We start from the raw sequence: 21,921 nt of genomic DNA, 5'->3' as shown, positions 1-21,921 counted from the left end.
AAACTATCTCTGACAGGTGAATCCCAGACTGCTAATATGATTTTCCCAACGCTTTGAACTTTTTAGGCAGCTTATGGCCAAACGTTCTAAAATCTTCTAAAATCATTTAAAATTATAGCGTCTTCACTTTTATGGCCTCAAAAACAAGCAATGATTTCCAAGAGAAAGAGGAAGTATCTGTTAGTGAAAATTGTTATGCCTTATACTTACTGCCAAGAGTTTCAGAATTTTTATTAAAAGTTCCACAAAGTCAGAGAGGCCTTTTAAGCAAGAAGTACAAAGGAAGAGTTTGGGAGAGATGGGAAAAGTGATGTATGGGTTCAGTGGAGAGGATGTGGAGAGCAGTAATGAATCATTGGAAAGCGATCCACGATTTCTGGCAAAAATGATATATACATATACATGAATATATGTATAGGCTTTTTTTAGGTTTGTTTATTTATTTTGAGAGAGAGACAGAGAGAGCATGCACAAGATGGGGGGGGGGGCAGCAGAGAGAGAGAGGAGAGAGAGAATCCCAGCACACTGTCAGCACAGAGCCCGACATGGGGCTCAATCTCACAAACCGTGAGATCATGGCCTGAGCTGAAATTGAGTCGGACACTTAACCAACTGTGCCACCCAGGCACCCCTACACCAGGAGCTCTTAACCAGAGTATCCAGACTGACTGTTTGAAATTGAAGTCTTTGTTTTATACTTGAGCTCTCCACACCATTTGACATAGTTGACACTCTTCATCTTGAAGGGCCCTTTGCATTCACTTTCCTGATAGCATAGTCACCTGATTTTCCTTTTACCTATGCGGCTGCTGTTTTTGTTTGTGTTTTGTTTTAAATAATACCTTGCTAACTCCTTTTCTACCAAATCTCTAAATGTATATTATGCTTTCTCGATTTATAAAGTTTAGATAGACTTTTGTGGGGCGCCTGGGTGGCTCAGTTGATTAAGCGTCCGGCTTTGGCTTAGGTCATGATCTCACGGTTCATGAGTTTGAGCCCCATATTGGGCTCTCTGCTGACAGCTCAGAGCCTGGAGCCTGCTTCCGATTCTGTTCTTTCCCTCTCTCTCTGCCCCTCCCCTGCTCTCTCTCTCTCTCTTTCTTTCAAACATAAACATTAAAAAAATTTTAGATAGACTTTTGGCCATAATAGACAAGGATTCAGCTCACTCACTTGTTATCCCCCAACACTATATACCTAGAGTTCTTTCATTGATAACTTTTGTAATTTACTATAATTAAACCTCTATTTTTTGCTCCATCTGCTGTAGACAGTAGCTCTCAAGTTTGCATTGTGCAAGATGAGTCTACCCTTCTTTTTACTTCTCCCACTTTTGTACACTGCAACTTTCTATGAGCTATACTTTTCTTATTTCCCATGTGATTTCTTCATTGACCCATTGTTTAAAAGTGTTTTAATTTCCATAAATTTGTGAATGTTCCAGGTTTCTGTTACTGGTTTCCAGTTTTATTCCATTGTTTTCAGAAAAGGTGTTTTATGTGAGATTTGTTTTGTGACGTAACATAGTCTATTCTGAAGAATGTTCCATGCACACTAGAGAAGAATGTACATTCTAATGTTGTTGGATAAAGTCTTCTATGTATGTTAGCTCTAGTTGACTTATAGTGTTCTTGAAGTCTTCTATTTCTTTATTGATTTTTCTGCCTATTCTATCTATTATTGAAAGTAGGGTATTAAAATCTCCAACTATTATTGCAGATCTATCTCTCCCTTCAATTCTGTCAGTTTTTGCTTTATATGTTTTGGATGTTAAATGCACTATATTTATAACTGTTCCACCTTCCTGATGGATTGACCTTCTTATCGATGTAAAATGTCTTCCTATATCTCTTGTAACACTTTTTGACATGATGTCTATTTTGTCTGGTATTAGCAGCCACTCTAGCTCTCTTTTGGTTATCATTTGCATGGAATATCTTTTTTCCATCCTTCCAATTTCAGTCTATTTGTGTCTTTTAATCTTGTTGACTGCCTATAGTTAAATCTTATTTTTTTAATTCGTTCTGCTAAAAACCTCCTTTTATGTGGAGAATTTAATCTATCAAGTCCTCATAAGAAAGCACTTAATTCTATCATTTTGCTCTCTGATTTCTTTTTTGTTCCTCAATTCTTCCACTACTTTTTTTGTGTGTTCAAGTGATTTTTAGTGTGCCATTGTGATTCCCTTCTCACTCCTTTTACTGTGTATATTTCTTAGCTGTTTTCTCAGTTGTTACCCTGGGGATTACAATTAATATCATAAATAATAACAGTTTAGGTTGCATTAATACCAGTATAGTTGCAATAACAGATAAAAATTTTGCTCCTATATGGCTTCACTCTGTGTATGTTCTTATTATCACAAATTTCATCTTTATATACTATGTGCACGTTAACATAGATTTATAATTATTATTTTATGCATTTGTCTATTAAATCATATAGAGGAAAAGAAGAGGTACCAGTTGAAAATACAGTTATACTGGCTTTTATATTTACCTATGTAATTACCTTTCCTGATATTCTTTATTTGGCTTTGAGTAACTACCTAGTGTCCTTTTATTTCAATCTAAGGGGCTACCTTAGCTTTTTTTTGTAGGGCAAGTGTACTAGCAGTAAGCACAGCTTTGATCTGAGAATGTCATAATTTCTCTCTTCATTTCAAGTGCAGTTTTTCTGGATATAGAATTCTTGGTTGAAAGCTTTTTCTTTCAGCACTTTAAATATGTCATCCCATTGCCTTCTGCCCTCCATGGCTTCTGATGGGAAACTGGCTGTTAATCTTATTGAGGGTCCCTGAGGGTCCCTTGAACAGGACCAGTCACTTAGTCATTTCTCTCTTGCTATTTCGAGATTCATCCTTTGTCTTTTTCTTTTAACAATTGGAGATGATTGTTTAGGGTCTTCTCATTCCCTGAAATGCACAAGAACTTAACAAAGCCCTCAATCCCCCAACTATCTTCTTCCCCAGCCTCTTTTTGTCTTAAGGTTTTTGCTCTATTTTTTTGTCCCACGGGGCAACACCTAAAACATTTTTGCATTAAATGCTTTTGACAAATGCCACGCACGAAGCCACCTGTGCCCAGGGGAAACTCTGAGGCACGTGAAACAAAGGCAGGCTATTTAGCTGGGACCCACCAGACATGTCAAACGCATGACCACAGCTCTTTGAGAGTAAGGCATGTGTTACTTTTTCTAGTACCAGCAACCTGCACAAAGAATATGGGCTGCCATCTTCAAACCACCACTGAGCTAGGGAGTAGGGGATGTTAGCAGTGTAAGTTAAAATGCACAGAACTCTCATACTGAAATTCAGCATGTTTCTTCTTCAGTATGCATTACCCTGGTTGTTAAAATGTTTTTTTCTTTTAGATTCCAGAGTTCTGAAAGAGTTGATTCTGAAAGTTTTCGCTAGCATATTTGTTACTTTTGTGGAGGAATGCAGTTTTGGAGTTCCCTATTCTACCATTTTCTCTCGTTTGGGAACCACAGTTTTGCTATATACCATGAGCTATGCTTTTACATTTTGATATTAAAATTATTTGTGTCTGTTCTATAACCACAACATTGTCAATTGGTAGCTTCTAAAGATTGAACACTAGTAGGGGCACCTGGGTGGCTCAGGTGGTTAAGCATCCAACTTTGACTCAGGTCATGATCTCACAGCTTGTGAGTTCAAACCCTGCATGGGGCTCTGTGCTGACAGCTCAGGTCCTGGAGCCTGCTTTGGATTCTGTCTCTCCCTCTCTCTCTGCCCATCCCCCCACTGTCTGTCTGTCTGTCTCTCTCCCCCTCCCTCAAAAATAAATAATTAAAAATTTCAATAAAAAAGGTTGAAAACTAGTAAGCAGTGTTTACATTTCTGCGATTATGTAACTATTTTTTACTTGAGCATTAAGTAGTGTACTGTAAATCTCATTTTCTGCTTCCTAAACCATTCAAGGAAAATAATCTTAGCATCAAATGCAAATAGTCCCCCGCTTCATCACACTTCAAAATGTGTTCAAAGCCATGCCACACTCTAGTTTGCCTCACATTTGAGCCATGCCTTCTTACATAGGTTTTTTTTTAATTTTTTTTTAATGTTTATTTATTTTTGAGACAGAGAGAGACAGAGCATGAACGGGGGAGGGGCAGAGAGAAAGGGAGACACAGAATCAGAAGCAGGCTCCAGGCTCTGAGCTGTCAGCACAGAGCCTGATGCGGGGCGCGAACTCACGTACCGTGAGATCATGACCTGAGCTGAAGTCAGATGCTTAACTGACTGAGCCACCCAGGCACCCCATACATAGTTTGTTTTTATCTGGAGTTTCTGATTTTCTATCTTTTATTTGTTTATTTATTTATTTATTTATTTATTTATTATTGTTTACTAAATGAAGAAATTTGTGCTGCCTTTACTACGTTCAAATTTCTTTGAACTTCTCATTTATCTCGTGAGTAGACTTTATTCTTCTTGAAGCCTGCTATCTTCCTGACCTAATTCAGTCTTAATATTTCCTTTTGGACCATTGTTTACAATTTATTATTTTACATCATATTACTAGTAGCCTTTTCTAGCCTTATGTGTCTTTCTAATATCCTCAAGTACTTCTGTCCTCTCAACCTATAGATGGTAGAGTTACTCAGATTTTGGTCCGGGGCCTTCTTTTCACTCTTTGCTTCCCCCCAAGCAATCTCAGATATGTCTTTGCCTTTAAACAACATTTGTATTTTGGAAGATACCAATTTATATACCTTTTCTTTTGTGGTTTACCCATTTGGATTGTGTTTAAGGAAAAATATCCTTTACTACACTGAGATTATATAAATATTCTCCCATTTTGTCTTCCTAAAGCTGAAAATTTGGCCCTTCGTATTTTAGTTTTTATTACACTTGGAATTGATTTTTAAGTTTGAGACAGAGGTCCGATTTGTTTGTTTTTCCCATATGGGAATGGCCAATTGCCCTACTCCTATTTAATGAGAATTCTTTCCTTTTCCCACTCATCTGTGATGCCGCTCAGCCTGACTGTTTTATAGGCAGTGAGAGAAGTAGGTGGTAGGATCCTTTTACAGATCTTCAGTCTTACTTCTACACCCATCTTCTATCATATCTACTGTTCTTTCCTTTCCAGAGCCTTCTGAGCAGTTTGGCCTACATCTTTGTTCTTGTCTCCAGTTTGTATGTATTCGAAGCAATGACTTTTTTTGTTTTTCTTCATCACTCAACATTCTTTACAGTTTCCAGAAGTTTTCTGAAACTTCCTACAGCAGATTGTCCTTCCCCCTCCCCCCAACTATTGTACTTGTTGTGGGTTTATACCAGTTCAACTGCTTTAATGGGCTTTTAGAGGGAGATTTCAAACACATGTGTCCAGTCTCTGTGCTGGTTTATCTGAAAGTACACAGTAAAATGTTTTAAATTTTAGAAGTTGTGTTACTATATTCTCTGTAAGTCTTTAAAAATATAATTTAATTTCATCTTTCTGGAATGATATAAGCCTGGCTCTTTCTGACGGTAGAAAGCTAGAGGGTCAGAGAGTCCCTTCCTTAGGGTTCCAATTTGTTTTTTAATGCTGCATAAGTTTTTCCATTTTTAACAATCCCGTTTATAGTCTTTAGTATTTCATAATGCCAGAAAAGTGGCTAATTCTTGTGTTAGAGTTTCTGTGACCTTTGGCTTATGGGTGTGTAACTAAATGCCTGGAAACAAGTATCCATGAAAAAATTACAGGCACATAAAGAGAAGAAATTCTGTAAAATTTTGGTATATCCCATTAATGATTTCACTGTTTCACTGTACTTGGGACAGCTCTATAGTAAAATGACATATTGCAGGTTTCTTTTCCGTGCCAGAAATGGGAAAGTACTTGGTGTAATGTTTTCTTTGCTTACATTGGATGCATACAGTGAAGCTGGTTTATTTTTGGTCATTTCCTGTCTATGAACACTGTGGTACTTTAGCCAACACTACCATAATAAAATATAATGCATAAAATGAATTTCTACACCTATGAATGTTGTAATAGAAATTCATAAAATACATTATTATAGGAATCAGCACCACTTTTTCATTGGGAAAAGAATCTTCCGAAATATTTTAAGTCTTTCTGTTCTAGCCTGTTATAGAAAGCCTAAAGATTTTTTTAAACAAACCAAAAAACTCCGTAATCCTCTGAAATATTCTTTTTTTGCCCATTCAGGCATTTAAGAGTATATTCTTTATTTAGCCTGGCTTTTAGGGACTCATTACTTTATTGCATTAAGTTAATTACACTCTCGTTTCTTAGAGTCCTATACTAATCAAGAAGGCATAGAATATGCCTTTTCTGACTCATAGAAAGATCAAGTTGATTAAATAAGCATTTATACATGTAATTAACCATGTGAGTGTGAAGGTCTTGAAGAGAATTCCTATTTGATGGCAGACTGCCTGCTGTTCTATAAATAATATTTGAGGGGGGAAATACACATGGAAATGTATTGGGCTTCATGGGAAAACAAATTTTAAAACATGGATCCTTCGCAGAAAAACGCCACACTTCTCAGAGTGCTAATTTAGACTAGACAGGGGTAGAACACTAGACCACTTGATCCAGTCATCTACTCTAAAAATTTGAGTCACATTTATTCATTCTTCTCCTTTATTCCCTGTAATCAGTCACTAAGTTCTACTTTTATTTTCTCTTAAACATCTGTTATATCTATGTTCCCTTCTTTTATTAATAATAATCACTATAATGTATTGAACTAAGCATTAGATAGGATTTAGAATATTTCTAGTCTCTTAACAACTTTGAAAAAATATGTATTGTAATCACCATTTACACATTAGGAGCTGCAACTACAAAGAAACTAGATAACTTGCTCCCCAAATCATCTGTTTGCCAGTGGCAGACCTAGGATTTGAACTAAGGTCTGTCTGGCCTTCTTGCCAATTCCATTTCCAGGGCACCATGCCCTCCTTTTTGTTATGCCCTTATATGATCTAGTCAACACTATTGCACTGGTTTTCCTACTATTCTCCCAACATTCAGCCTCTCTCTGCTACATCTTCCACAAGGTTGACCAACTTATTGGTCTGAGGTAGATCCTTGAGGATCAAGAAATGTCTTGCTCGTCTTTGTGGCACCAGTGCCTAGCTCCATACGTGTCACATTGGAGGGGCTCAAAAATATGCATCGAATATGGTCCTATTACCTTTCTGTTTTGATATTTTATGACTTTTTCTGCTCCTCAACCTCTATAGGATAAAATCTGACTTTTCAGATTCATCTTCAGCTATGACTCCAATATGTTTCATTCAGTGTTGTAGCCTTATCAGAATTTCTTACCTGAATATGTTATATATAATTAGGCTTCTATGCCTTTTTTCATTTAGTTTTTCTTACCTGTGTGTGCTTCCTCCTTCTATTTCTGGTGAAATTCTACTATTCATCTTTCAAGGACCCGTTCAAATGTTACCTTCTTTTGAAAACTGACTTCTCCCTACTAGAAGAATTCCTTCTTCTGTGTTCTCATAGCATATCTTTTAAATACTCATTATATGAAAATAAGTACATTGTATTACAATTAATGTATATATTTGTCTTGTTCTTTACCCACCATTCATATTGGGAGCTCTTTAAAGACTAATAGGTCTTTTTTTTTTCTTAGTCTTTTTAAAAAATTTATTTGTTTAAACTCAAGTTAGTTAACATACAGTGTAGTATTGGTTTCAGGAGTAGAACCCAGTGATTCATCACTGCCGTATAACACCCAGTGCTCATCCCCACAAGTGCCCTCCTTAATGCCCATCACCCATTGAGCCCATCCCCCACCAACCTCCCCTCCAGAAACCCTCAGTGTGTTCTCTGTATTTAAGAGTCTCTTATGGTTTGTCTCCGTCTCTGTTTTTTTTTTTTTTTTTTCTAATTTTTTTAGCATTTATTTATTTTTGAGAGATAGAGACAGAGCACAAGCAGGGGAGGGGCAGAGAGAGAGGGGGACACAGAATCTGAAGCAGACTCAGAGCTGTCAGCACAGAGCCCAATGCAGCCCTTGAGCTCACAAACTGTGAGATCATGACCTAAGACAAAGTTGGATGCTTAACCGACTGACCCACCCAGGTGCCCCTTTCCCTCTCTGTTTTTATCTTATTTTTCCTTCCCTATGTTTGTCGTGTTTCTTAAATTCCACATATTTGTGAAATCATGATTTTTGTCTTCTCTTTTTCTTCTTTCATTTTTTAAAATTTAAATCCAAGTTAGTTAACATATAGTGTAATATTGATTTCAGGAATAGAATTCAGTGATTCATTACTTACATATAACACACCGTGCTCATCCCAGCAAGTACACTCCTTAATGTCCATCACCCATTTAACCCAGTACCCCACCCAGCACCCTACCAACAACCCTCACTTTTTTCTCTGTACTTAAGAGTTTCTTATGGTTTGCTTCCCTCTTTTTATCTTATTTTTCTGTCCCTTCCCCTATGTTTATCTGTATTTCTTAAATTCCACATATGAGTGAAATCATATGATATTTGTCTTTCTCTGAGTGACTTATTTTACATAGCATAATACACTCTAGTTCCATCCATGTTATTGCAAATGGCAAGATTTCATTCTTTTTGATTGCTGACTAATATTTCATTGTATATATGTATACATCTTCTTTTTCCATTCACCAGTCGATGGACATTTGGCTCTTTCCATGGCTTGCCTAGTATTGATAACGATGCTATAAACATTGGGGTGCATTGTACCCTTCAAGTCAGCATTTTTGTATCCTTAGGATAAATACATAGTAGTATAATTGCTGGGTCATAGGGTAATTCTATTTTTAATTTTTTGATGAACCTCTATACTGTTTTCCAGAGTGGCTGCACCAGTTTGCATTTCCACCAACAGTGCAAAAGTGTTCCCCTTTCTCTGCATCCTCACCAACATCTGTTGTTTCCTGAGTTGTTCATTTTAGCCATTCTGACAGGTGTGAGGTGATACCTAATTGTAGTTTTGATTTGTATTTCTCTGATGATGAGTGATGTTGAGCATCTTTTCGTGTGTCGGTTGGCCTTCTGGATGTCTTCTTTGGAAAAGTGTCTATTCATGTCTTCTGCTCATTTCTTCACTGGGTTATTTGCTTTTTGGGTGTTGAGTTTGATATGTTCTTCATAGATTTTGAATGCTAACCCTTTATGCGATATGTCTTTTGCAAATACCTTCTCCCATTCTGTTGGTTGCCTTTTAGTTTTGTTGATTGTTTCCTTCGCTGTGCAGAAGCTTTCTATTTTGATGAGGTCCCAATAGTTCATTTTTTGCTTTTGTTTCTCTTGCCTCTGGAGACATATCTAGTAAGAAGTTGCTGCAGCTGAGTTTAAAGAGGTTGCTGCCTGTTTTCTCCTGTATGATTTTGATAGTTTCCTGTCTCACATTTAGGTCTGTCATCCGTTTTGAATTTATTTTTATGTATTGTGGAAGAAGTGGTCCAGTTTCATTTTTCTGCATGTTGCTGTCCAGTTTTTCCAGCACCATTTGCTGAAGAGACTGTCTTTTTTTCCATTTGATATTCTTTCCTGCTTTGTCAAAGATTAGTTGGCCATACATTTGTGGGTCCATTTCTAGGTTCTCTGTTCTGTTGCATTGATTTTTGTGTCTGTTTTTATGCTGGTACCATACTGTCTTGATGCTTACAGCTTTGTAATATAGCTTGAAGTCCGGATTTGTGATGCTTCCTGCTTTGGTTTTCTTTTTCAACATTACTTTGGCTATTCATGGTCTTTTTCTAGTTCCATACAAGTTTTAGAATTGTTTGTTCTAGCTCTGTGATGAAGAATGCTGGTGTAATTTTGACAGGGATTGCATTGAATGTGTAGATTGCTTTGGGCTGTATAGACATCTTAATAATATTTGTTCTTCTAATCCATAAGCATGGAATGTTTCTCCATTTGTTTGTGTCATCTTTAATTTCTTTCATAAGCTATCTGTAATTTTCAGTGTACAGATCTTTTACCTCTTTGGTTAGGTTTATTCCTAGGTATCTTACGGTTTTGGTTTAATTGTAAATGGGATCAATTCCTTGATTTCTCTTTCTGCTGCTTATTTATTGGTGTATAGAAATGCAACTGACTTCTGTACATGGATTTTATATCCTGTGACTTTGCTGAATTCATGTATCAGCTCTAGCAGTTTTTTGGTGGAGTCTTTTGTGTTTTCCATGTAGAGTATCATGTCACTGGGTTGAGTGAAAGTTTGCCTTCCTCCTTGCAAGTGTGGATGTCTTTTATTTCTTTTTATTGTCTGATTGCTGAGGCTAGGACTTCTAGTACTATGTTGAACCATGGTGGTGAGAGTGGTTATCCCTGTTGTGCTCCTGACCCTAGGAGGAAAGCTCTTAGTTTTTCCCCTAGAGGATGATTTTAGCTGTGGGTCTTTCATATATGGTAAGGGCAAGTACATCTTAATTGATCTTTATATCCCCAGTGCCTATCATAATACCTGACACATAGTAAGCTTGGCAAATAAACCTATTTGTTTAATGAGAAGTTGAGGTTTAGAAATTAGAAATTATATTTCTAATTTTAGAAATTATATTTCATGGGTTTATTAAATTAATTCCAGAGTATGATTAGAGCAGTTCTATTTCTGGGACTAGAGGCCAATGAAAGTGAGGAAAGTTTTGATATATTCAACACACGTCCATGATCTCTATACTGACTGTTTTTATCAATACAGATGAGTTAGTTGCCTATGCCCAAATCCTTAGCACAGTGCCCTATATATAAGTGGGCTTTCAGTAAATGTTTGATGAATAAATGAATGAATGAACAAGTGAAATAATATGTATGTATGTATGTATGTGTGACTAAAGCTGGGGACATGCCTGCCAAGCATACAAGGAAAGCTGGAAGAACAATCCCCAATGTGTAAACGTTTTTAGCAAATTTTCCAAGTCATTTTTTTATGCACATTATTAAAAAAAAACCTATTCCCCAAAGAACAGATTCCTCTACTCTACATTGGCCAGAGTTTGAGGCTAAGTTCAAGCCTCATTCAGATAATAACTGAAGTGGGTTAGATAATTCTATGACCTGTTTAACAGGTGCCACATTTTCTGTTGACAAGGATGAACCTTTATGTAGCACAGAAAAGTTGCCATTTGTTTTTTAACAGAATGCCCACGTGAGACCTATAGAAGTTGGAACTTACTTCTCCTTTCTTTTGTAACCATATTGCTGTTTTGCTGAGTCTACACTTATTAATTATTTCACTTATTTTCCCAACAGTTTGCTTGACAAATCTTTATACAAAATAAATAATTCCTTTCTGATGCAAGACTTATCTTGGAGCTTATGTTCTTTAACTTTTAACCATATGGAAAAGAAAAGAAAGTCAAAACACTTCCAAATATACAACAGAGAATAATACTGCTTTTCAAAGGATTTATTCATGTTTATGGTATATACGTCAGATTCCCCATCATTTTTACATTAAAATGAACTCAGTTTGCTGGGTATTGTGGCATTAATGTAGGCATCATGACATTAACTAACTAGTTTGCTGGGTTTTTTTTTCTTGCCTTGCCCTTACTTCTTCAGTATTTGCCTTTGCCTCACCCAAGAAAACCTGCTAACCCTTATTCTGTATCAGCATCACTGATTCTGCCCCTTTGCTCAAATCACACCTTATAGTCAGAACATCCTTCATAAGATTCAATAGATAGTCATTAAAATTTTTTAATTGTCTCACTTCATTAATTCATGCAAGAGATATTTATTGACCACAACATGTGCTAGGAGCTGCGTTCGTTGATAGAGCTACTAATGTGACAAAGTTGGAGCCTTCAAGAATCACGGTGTTTGGTAAGAGAGACAGGCAAGTAAGCAGCTAATTGCCATGCAGCGTGGTAAGTGCTGTAACAGGGGTATGCACTCTTTACAGCAAGCCTTCTGTATTTTAGTGGCAGTGAAATACAACTCCTTTCCTTTCCTTATTCCAGAAATGATTGTATGCTTTACATAGCTCAGCCCAAAGCTATCACACAAAGCACAATGTAAGGAGCTCTTAACTCCATCTGGTTTTTGTTCTGTTATCATCCCTTACCTTTATAGGATTTATCATCTAAGATTATTCACATACTACTGCTTATTGAATGTCTTACTGCTGTCATATAATAATCGTTGTTTCAAGGACCAGAGTGGCAGAAATTAAGCCTCTTTGTATTTCTAGCTTGTATATTCACTTAGAATTGACTGATGTTATTACCCAGCTTGTTACTATAGACACAGATGTGTTACAAGTTAACTGGTACCTCTGAAAAAGTACACATAAGTCCAGTAAAATATAATAAGCCAACAAGGTTAATCATTTGTTAGTCTTTCCCTCCCATGTCAGCATTATCAAATGTGAAGATCTTTAATAATTCATTTATTCAATATACACGGTACAACACCCACTGCCGGGCCCCAAAGATGAGAAAATTGTCTTTAGCTTCAAAGAATTCACTGATCAAGAAGGCAAATTATAACCATATAATTATGATATAGTATGAGTAATGATATATTGGAGGAGTATACAGAAGTTAATAGGAGCACAAAGGAAGGCAAAATACTAATATTAGCAGGGGCAAATAAATACTGCCTGAGAACAAAAAATAGCAGAATGAAAACACATGGAACAAAAGCCAAGCGTTGTTTGACTTTTGAGATTGGGTAAAATAAATAGTTACATCTCTATTCACAAATCCAAAAATTTGAATTGGATTGAGCTACTTCTTGTCTTCTCTGGCTAACATTTGGGTCCCTTCTACAGAAAATGTGGCTCCTGCTTTGGACATAGTAACAATTCTCATATTCAGTAGAGTACGTGAAGTGATTTTATGTGTATCATACATATGTGTATATGTATGATACACATAAAATACATATATATATATACATATAAAATACATATATATATACACATAAAATATATTTTTTTATTATTAATTTTTATTTTTTATTATATATATTTTATATGTATAAAATACATATATATATATACACATAAAATACATATATATGTATATATATATATACACACAGATATTAAATAGTGGATTGTTTTTCATCATTTTTAATTTCAAAATGGGGAGGATATTGTCATTAATTTTACTGCTTATAATTTTAGTATACAGTTACAAATTTTCAAACAGCATTGAGGTATTCAAAAGTAGAAAGTCAAACTTACTCCTTAATCTAACTTCTGAGAGGTAAACTATTGTTAGCAGTAATTATGTGTCTTCCCAGGTGTTTTATAAATATATTTTTATATTATATGGTTCTTAATATAGAAAAAGTGTTCTGTAAAATGTGGGGGTTTTTTCCCAGCCGCACAGTGGGATACTTTCTAGATTAGGAAAACGTACTTGTTCTAACGTGAAAAGATATCCGTGATATACTAAATCAATTGTTTTAAAACTCGATAAGATGTCAGTTATCTTTAACTGATATAAATAATTTGGGTTTAAAGTGTTATTTTTTATTCACTTGTGCCTCTTTTTGAATTAAAATATATAACCAGAAGAATGCAAAACTTCTAGATATTCTTTTGAAAGTCTTTGGTGCTCTGGGTTTAATTATTGAAACAACGAAAAATGAACATAAAATTTCCAAGTTCACATACCTTTTCCAACAGATTTTCATTGGCTCTTCTTTACTTTGCATGATAAGACTTTCATTTAAAATTGTGTGTTGCTGGGGCGCCTGGGTGGCTCGGTCGGTTAAGCGTCCGACTTCGGCTCAGGTCATGATCTCACGGTCTGTGAGTTCGAGACCCGCATCAGGCTCTGTGCTGACGGCTCAGAGCCTGGAGCCCGTTTCAGAATCTGTGTCTCCCTCTCTCTCTGCCCCTCTCCTGTTCATGTTCTGTCTCTCTCTGTTTCAAAAATAAATAAACGTTAAAAAAAATTTTTAAAAAATAAAATAAAATTGTGTGTTGCATTTTCCAGGTCTCTGGACTCAGGACTTACCAGCGCTTTACAAGGTTTATCTGTCACAGACACACACCTTGTGGAAGTGGATGGGGACACACTTTCCCTCTATGGCTCAGGAGCGCTGGAATCTCTAGATCGGAATTGGAGTGTTCAAACAGCAGGAATGGTGACAACCGTGTCCTTCACTTTCATAGAATTTGATGAAATCGTCCAAGTGCTTCCAAAATTGAAGATGAAGTTTCCTAATTCTCTGGTAAACATTCTCTTTTAGTCGTATATTAGAATTATCCCCGGTCATGACTTGTGTGTTCAGCCCAAAGGCCTGTCTTAACTTTTATGTATGCAGTTTCTATCTGGTGGGGAGACTAAGCTCTTGATTTTCTGGATCTGGGATTTAAATCAGTATTCATGAATGGCTTTGCAATTTTCTGTTAATATTGGAAATCGTCTCTCTATAAAATTATCCTTTATGGAGTATAAAGGACTAATACAATTTTATTCAAACCATATATTTCTACTTTATAAAGCATTCAGCAGGACCTCACCTAATCCTATATTATGTATTCATGTATTGTACCTAGTATCAATGGGACATGTACATTTATATATGATTATTACAGTAGTCCCCTTACAAACATTTAAAATAATTTTAGACTTTAGGCTCGTGAGTGTCTTCGCCATGGGGCTGCGGGAGGTGTGGAGGCTCAGGTCCAGGTTTAATTCATCCAAAAGGGCTAATATCATACTGAAACTTTTGGGAGGACACAGCGAGAAGACCGCCTTTTGTGAACCAGGAAGAGGGACTTCATGAGACTGAATCTGCAGGTGCCTTGATCTTGGACCTCCAGCCTCTAGGGTTAGAATGTCTAGGCACACGGATGCAGTAGGAAAAGTACAATTGGAAAGAAAACGTCGTGCAGGAGTGATCACGCTAAACAGGCCAAAGTTCCTAAATGCACTGAATCTTAATATGATGTGGCAAATTTATCCACAGCTAAGGAATTGGGAACAAGATCCCGAAACTGTCCTGATCATTATTTATAATGATTATAATGATTATTCCATTTATTATAGTGGAAAGGCTTTCTGTGCTGGGGTGATATCAGAGTGATCTCAGAAGGTGGTAAGGCAAACCAGAAGACAGCTCAAGATTTCTTTAGAGAAAAATATATGCTGAGCAATCCATTGATTCTTGCCAGAAACCATATGTTGCACTTATTCGTGGCATCACAGGGGGTGGGGGAGTTGGTCTCTCAGTTCATGGGCAATTCCAAGCGGCTACTGAAAAGTCTCTCTTTGCGATGCCGGAAATAGCAATTTAATAGCGATTCACCAATTGCTGTTTGGACTATTCCCTGATGTGGGTGGAGGTTCTTTCTTGCCATGACTTCAAGGAAAACTTGGTTACTTCCTTGCATTAACAGGATTCAGGCTGAAGGGAAGAGATACATACACAGCAGGAATTGCGACGCATTTTGTGGATTCTGAAAAGTTGGCGTGTTAGAAGATTTGTTAGCCCTAAAATCTCCTCCAAAAGAAAATATTGCAGATGTCTTAGAGGTTACCATACAAAGTCCAAGACTGATCAAGACAAGTCTTTTATCCTTGAGGACCACATGGACAAAATAAACAGTTGGTTCTTGGCCAATAGTGTGGAACAGGTTATTGAAAATTTACAGCAAGGTAGTCCATCTTTTGCCTTAGAACAGTTGAAGGTAATTAATAAAATGTCTCCAGCATCCCTAAATACCACACTAAGGCAACTCATGGAGGGGTCTTCAAAGACCTTGCAAGAAGTATTAACTCTGGAATATCAGTTGAGTCAAGCTTGTGCGGGAAGCCATGGCTTTCATGAAGGTGTTAGGGCAGTTTTACTAAAGACCAGAGACCAAAATGGAAACCAGCTGATCTAAAAGAAGTTACTGATGAAGATTTGAATAATCACGTTAATCTCTGGGAAGTGACAATTTGAAATTTTAAGGTAACTAGATTTTTTTTAATGTTTATTTTTTTGAGAGAGTGAGTAGAGGAGGAGCAGAAAGAGATCAGGACAGAGGATCTGAAGCAGTCTCTGTGCTGACAGCAGAGAGCCCAATATGGGGCTTGAACCCATGAACCCTGAGATCATGACCCAAGCTCAAGTTGGACACTTAACTGACTGAGCCACCCAGGTGCCCCTTAAGGTGACTAGATTTTTAAGGGATTATTCTGGAGCAGGTGTTGGCAAACCTATGGCACATGGGCCACATCTGGCCTGCTGCCTGTTATTTATTTTTCCACAAGCTAAGAATGATTTCTGAATTTTTAAATGGTTGGGGGAAGAAATCAAAGACTAATATTTCATGACATGTGGAAACTACATGAAATTCAAATATTGTCCATAAAGAAAGCTTCATTGGAACATAGCTATACTCATTTCTTTACATATTGTCTATGGCTGCTTTGAGTAGTTGCAACAGAGACTGTAAGGCTTGCAAAGCCTAAAATATTTACTATGTAAGCCTTTTCAGAAAATTGTCAACACCTGCTTTATAAGATGGGAAAATCTGAAGTTCTTTAGAGATTATTGAGTTGAAATATCTAATTGAAATGGGAACCTTATCTTTTGGCTTTGGGTAGTAGTTCATGCATTAATTAAATAAACCTATGTATAGATTATTTTCTAAAAAATAATAATTTTAGTAGCTCATTAATATTAGTTTGAGAAAGGGAATATGGTGGAGTAGGAAGATTCTAAGTTCACCTTGTCTCATGGATACAAGTAGACAACACCCACATCAGTGTAAATAACCCAGAAAACAACCTGAAGACTGGCAGGACAGATTATCCACAACTAAATGTAAAAAAGAGGCTACACTGAAGAGGGTTGGAAGGGCAGAGACAGGTTGGGAGATGAACAAACCTGTGGGACTGTCCATGGGAGAGGAGAGGAGCAGACCCCCATGCCAGGCACCCAGGCATGGAGGCCCCACACTAGGAGACGAATCCCTATAACATTTGGCTTTGAAAACCAGAGGGGCCTAACTCTGAGTTCTTACAATCAGTGGGCCTTAACACCTGTAAACTTAAAAACCAGCAGGCATAGGGTACCTGGGTGGCTCAGTCAGTTAAGTGTCCGACTCCTGATTTCGGTTCAGGTCATGAACTCACAGTTAGTAGGATTGAGCCCCACATGGCGTAGAGCCTGCTTGGGATTCTCTCTCTCCCTCTCTCTCTGCCCCTCCCCTGCTTACACTCTCTGTCTCTCAAAATAAATAAACTTTAAAAACCAGCAGGTGTGGCTCTGGAAGAGCCAGAGGGCTAGAGGAAACGGAGTTCCCGCCCTTAAAGAGACAGCACAACAAACAGTCCTACTGATACACAACATAGAAGCAGCAGTTCGAAAAATTCCCGGGATATCCGGGGAAGATTTGTTTACTAGTGTCAGAACATGTGCTGGAGGGGCAGGGATCTTTTGGAGACCTTTCCAAGACCACAAGAGCAGGCAGGTGCCATTTCCCACCCCCCACCCCACAGCCTAGATACACAGACACCTGCAGGAACTAGTGCAACACCAGCACTCTCCACCTAGCTTGTGAGCAGTATGCCCCATCCCCACGTGCTTCTACAAACATGCCCCCTCCATCCTGGCCTGGGCAGGAGGTATCCTGGGTGGCTGCCTCTCCCCTCCTGTAGTGGATGGATGCAGACCTTGCTGGCACCATATGCCTTCCACCTGCAGTCTCCTATAGACCTGCCCCCTTCCAATACACCCTTGGCCAGAGCCCATCCAAAGTGGTACCTCAAGCCTGGCACTGTGCAAGCGGCCTCGAAAGGGGCCAACACCACTACAAAGTGACTCCTGCCCTGGGGAGAGGGGAGGATAACCACACAGCAGTCTGACTGTGGCCCCAGCAATAGGCTGGGGTCAGATATCGAGTCTGACTGTAGGCCTTGACCACCAATGAAAGTTTCTCAGGGGACAACACAGAGAAAGTGCCTAGCAGTTCAGCGCTACTGCATCTCTGGCAAACACCTAGTCTGACTCAACTCAAGCCAAGGCGGCCCCCAGACTAGCCCGCTAACAACACAGGGACCAAATCCTGCCCACAACAAAGAGAACCATTGCAGATGACTGGACTAAAGGCAAACACAGCTCAGCCACAACAGTAGATTGTACAAAGCAGACGTAGGAGACACCTCTGAAGCACCAGGTTCTGGTGAACAGGGGACATTCTTTTGCAGGGCACTATAGGACCTCTTCTTCATAAGGCCACTACTTTCAAGAGCAGAAGATGTAACTGACTTTCCCAACACATGGGAAAAAGCACAGAGAGTTAGACAAAATGAAGAGACAGAGGAATACATCCCAAATAAAAGAACAGGACAAAATCACAAAAGAGCTAAATAAAGTGGAGATAAGTAATGTGCCTGATAGAGAATTTTAAGTAAAGATACTTACTGGACTTAAGAGTGGAGGACCTCAGTAAGACCCTCAACAAAGAAATAAAAAACATTTAAAGAGAACCAATCAGAAATACATAACTCAATAATTGAAATTAAAAATACACTAGCTGGAATAAATAGTAGGCTAGAGGAAGCAGAAGAATGGATCAGTGACCTGGAGGACACAGTAATGGAAACCAAGCAAGAGAACAGGGGAGAGAAAAATAATAATAAAAAATGAAGACAGACTAAACAGACTAAGGGAACTCAGCTACACCATCAAGCATAACTTCCACACAATAGGGACCCCAGAAAAGGAAGAAAGAGAAAAGGGGGCAGAAGGAAACAAATCCAGATCCAGGAGGCACAGAGAGCCCACAATAAAATCAACCCAAGGAGGTCCACAGCAAGGCACATAGTAATTAAGATGGCAAAAAGTAGTGATAAATACACAATTTTAAAAGCAACAGAAAAGGAAACAGTTACATAGAAGGGAAATGAGCTGATTTTTCAGCATAAACTTTGCGGGTTAGAAGGGAGTGGCATTATATATTCAAAGTGCTAAAAGAAAAAAACATGCAACCAAGAATATTCTATCCAGCAAGGCTATCATTCATAATAGAAGGAGAGACAAAGAATTTCCCAGACAAACAAAAGTTAGAAGAATTCATCATCACTACACCAGCCCTACAAGAAATGTTAAAGGGGGGTCTCTTTGAGTGGAATGGAAAGACGAAAAGCAGGAGTGAGAAAAGTAGAAAGCACAAAAGCAATAAAATTAAGTATATCCATAAAAATCAGTCAAAGGATTCACAAAAGGATGTAATGTATAACACAATATTCCTAAAATGTGGAAAGGAAAGGAGTAAAAATTTAGTGTTTTTATAATAGGTTCACACTTAAGCAGCTGTCAACTTAAAAAGACTGCTATATGCATAAGAGGTTACATATAAATGGTAACATTTACTAAAACAACCATACTAAACATCTACTAAAACAACCATAAAACATGCAGCAAAATGGCAACAAGTACATACCTATCAATAATTACTTTGAATGTAAATGGACCACGTTCTAATCAAAAGATATAGGGTGATGGAATGGACAAAAAAGCAAGACCCATCTAAATGCTGCCTACAGGAGAGTCATTTTAGACCTAAAGACACATGCAGATTGAAAGTGAAGGGATGGAAATGCATGTATCATGCAAATGGAAGTGAAAAGAAAGCTGGAGTAGCAATACTTATATAAAACAAAATAGACTTTAAAACAAAGACTGTAACAAGAGACAAAGAAGGATACTATATAATAATAAAGGGAACAAGAAAACATAATAATTGCAAATATTTATGCAACAACATGAAAGCACCCATATGCATAAAGCAGCTAAAAACAAATATAAAGGAAATAATTGATAGTAATCCAATAACATTAGGGGGCTTTAACACCCCACTTGCATCAGTGGATACATCAACCAAATAGAAAATCAACGAGGAAAAAGTGGCTTTGAAGGACATATTGGACCAGATGCGTCTAACAGATGTATTCAAAACATTCCATCCTAAACAGCAGAGTGCACATTCTTTTCAAGTGCACATGAAACATTCCCTGGAATAGGTCACATATTAGGCCACTTCAGCAAATTCAAGAAGACTGACATCATACCATGCATCTTTTCTTTTCTTTTTTTTAAATTTTTTTTAATGTTTATTTATTTTCACCAGAGAGAGAGAGAGAGAGACAGAGCATGAGCAGGGGAGGGACAAAGAGGGAGGGAGACACAGAATCCAAAGCAGGCTTCAGGCTCTGAGCTGTGAGCACAGAGCCCGACGCGGGGCTCGAACTCACAGTCTGCAAGATCATGACCTGAGCTGAAGTCGGATGCTCAACCAACTGAGCCACCCAGGCGCCCCATCTTTTCTGATCACAACACTGTGAAACTAGAAATCAGCCACAAGAAAAAATCAGGAAAGAACACAAGTACATGGAGATTAAATAACATGCTACTAAACAGTGAATGGGTCAGCCGAGAAATCAGAGCAGAAATGAAAAAATACATGGAAGTAAATGAAAATGAAAGCACCATGGTCCAAAATCCTCAGGATGCAGCAAAAGCTATTCTAAGAGGGAAGTTTAGAGCAATAGAGCCTACCTCAAGAAGCAAGAAAAATCTCAAACAACCTAATCTTACACCTAAAGAAGCTAGAAAAAGAGCAAACAAAACCCAAAACCAGTAGAAGGAAGGAAATAATAAAGAATAGAGCAGACATACATGAAATAGAAACAAAAAGCAATAGAACAGATCAATGAAACCAGGAGCTGGTTCTTTGAAAAGATCAACAAAATTAATAAACCTTTAGCCAGATTCATGTGAGAGAGAGAGAGAGAGAGAGAGAGAGAGGATTCAAAATCAGAAATGAAAGAGAAGAACTAACTACTGACACCACAGAAATACAAAGGATTATAAGAGACTATTGTGAAAAATTATATGCCAACAAACTGGACAACGTAGGAGAAATGTATAAATTCCTAAAAGCATATAAACTACCAAAACTGAATCAAGAAGAAATAGAAAGTTTGAACAGATTGATTACCAGCAATGACATCGAATCAGTAATCAAAACCTTCCAACAAACAAAAGTCCAGGACCAGACAGCTTCACAGGTAAATTCTACCAAACATTTAAAGAAGAGTGAATACCTATTCTTCTCAAACTATTCCAAAAAGTAGAAGAGAAAAGAAGGCTTCCAAGTTCATTCTATGAGGACAGCATTATCCTGATGCCAAAACCAGATAAAATCACTACAAAAAAAGAGTTACAGACCAGTATCTCTGCTGAACATAGATGCAAAAACACTCAATAAAATACTAGTAAATCACATCCATTAAAAAAATCATTCACCACAATCAACTGGGATTCATTCCCAGGATGCAAGAGTGGTTTAATATTTGCAAATCAATCAACATGATACATCACATCAACAAGAGAGGGGATAAAAATCATATGATCATTTCAATAGATGTAGATAAAACATTTGACAGAGTATAATATCCATTCATGATAAAAATCCTCTAACTCTCAGTGAGGTCTCAGGATACAAAATCAATATATAGAAATCCATTACATTTCCATACTCTAATAATGAAGTAGCAGAAAGAAATTAAGAAAACAGCCCTATTTACAGTGGCACCAAGAATAATAGAATACCTAGAAATAACCAAGGAGGTGAAAGACCTGTACTCTGAAAACTCATTCATGAAGGAAATTGAAGATGACACAAAGAAATGGAAAGATATTCTGTGCTAATGGATTGGAAGAACAAATATTGTTTAAATGTTCATACTATCCAAAGCAATCTACAGATTTAATGCGATCCCTATCAAAATACCACGAGCATTTTTCACAGATCTAGAACAGACAATCCTAAAATTTGTATGGAACCGCAAAAAAACCCGAATAGCCAAAGCAGTCTTGAAAAAGAAGAACAAAACTAGAGGTATCACAATCCCAGATTTCAAGATATACTACCAAGCTGTAGTAATCAAAGCAGTATGGTAC

At 37.5% G+C, this 21,921-nt stretch overlaps 1 protein-coding gene and 1 pseudogene across 3 annotated transcripts in view; both read left to right on the top strand.

The window, feature by feature from the left end:
• LRRC49 (leucine rich repeat containing 49) overlaps positions 1-21,921 on the top strand; it is a 149,059-nt gene that overhangs the window by 105,415 nt on the left and 21,723 nt on the right. For all 3 annotated transcript variants that reach the window (XM_042941522.1, XM_042941525.1, XM_042941526.1), the window contains one exon: positions 13,953-14,190. In XM_042941522.1, coding sequence (XP_042797456.1) covers positions 13,953-14,190 — 238 coding nt within the window. The remainder of the gene's footprint in view (positions 1-13,952; positions 14,191-21,921) is intronic.
• LOC122221844 lies at positions 14,617-15,917 on the top strand (annotated as a pseudogene).

This window comes from Panthera leo, chromosome B3 (genome assembly GCF_018350215.1).
Source record: "Panthera leo isolate Ple1 chromosome B3, P.leo_Ple1_pat1.1, whole genome shotgun sequence".
Taxonomy (NCBI): Eukaryota; Metazoa; Chordata; class Mammalia; order Carnivora; family Felidae; genus Panthera; species Panthera leo.
This window is presented reverse-complemented; position numbering and strand designations above follow the sequence as displayed.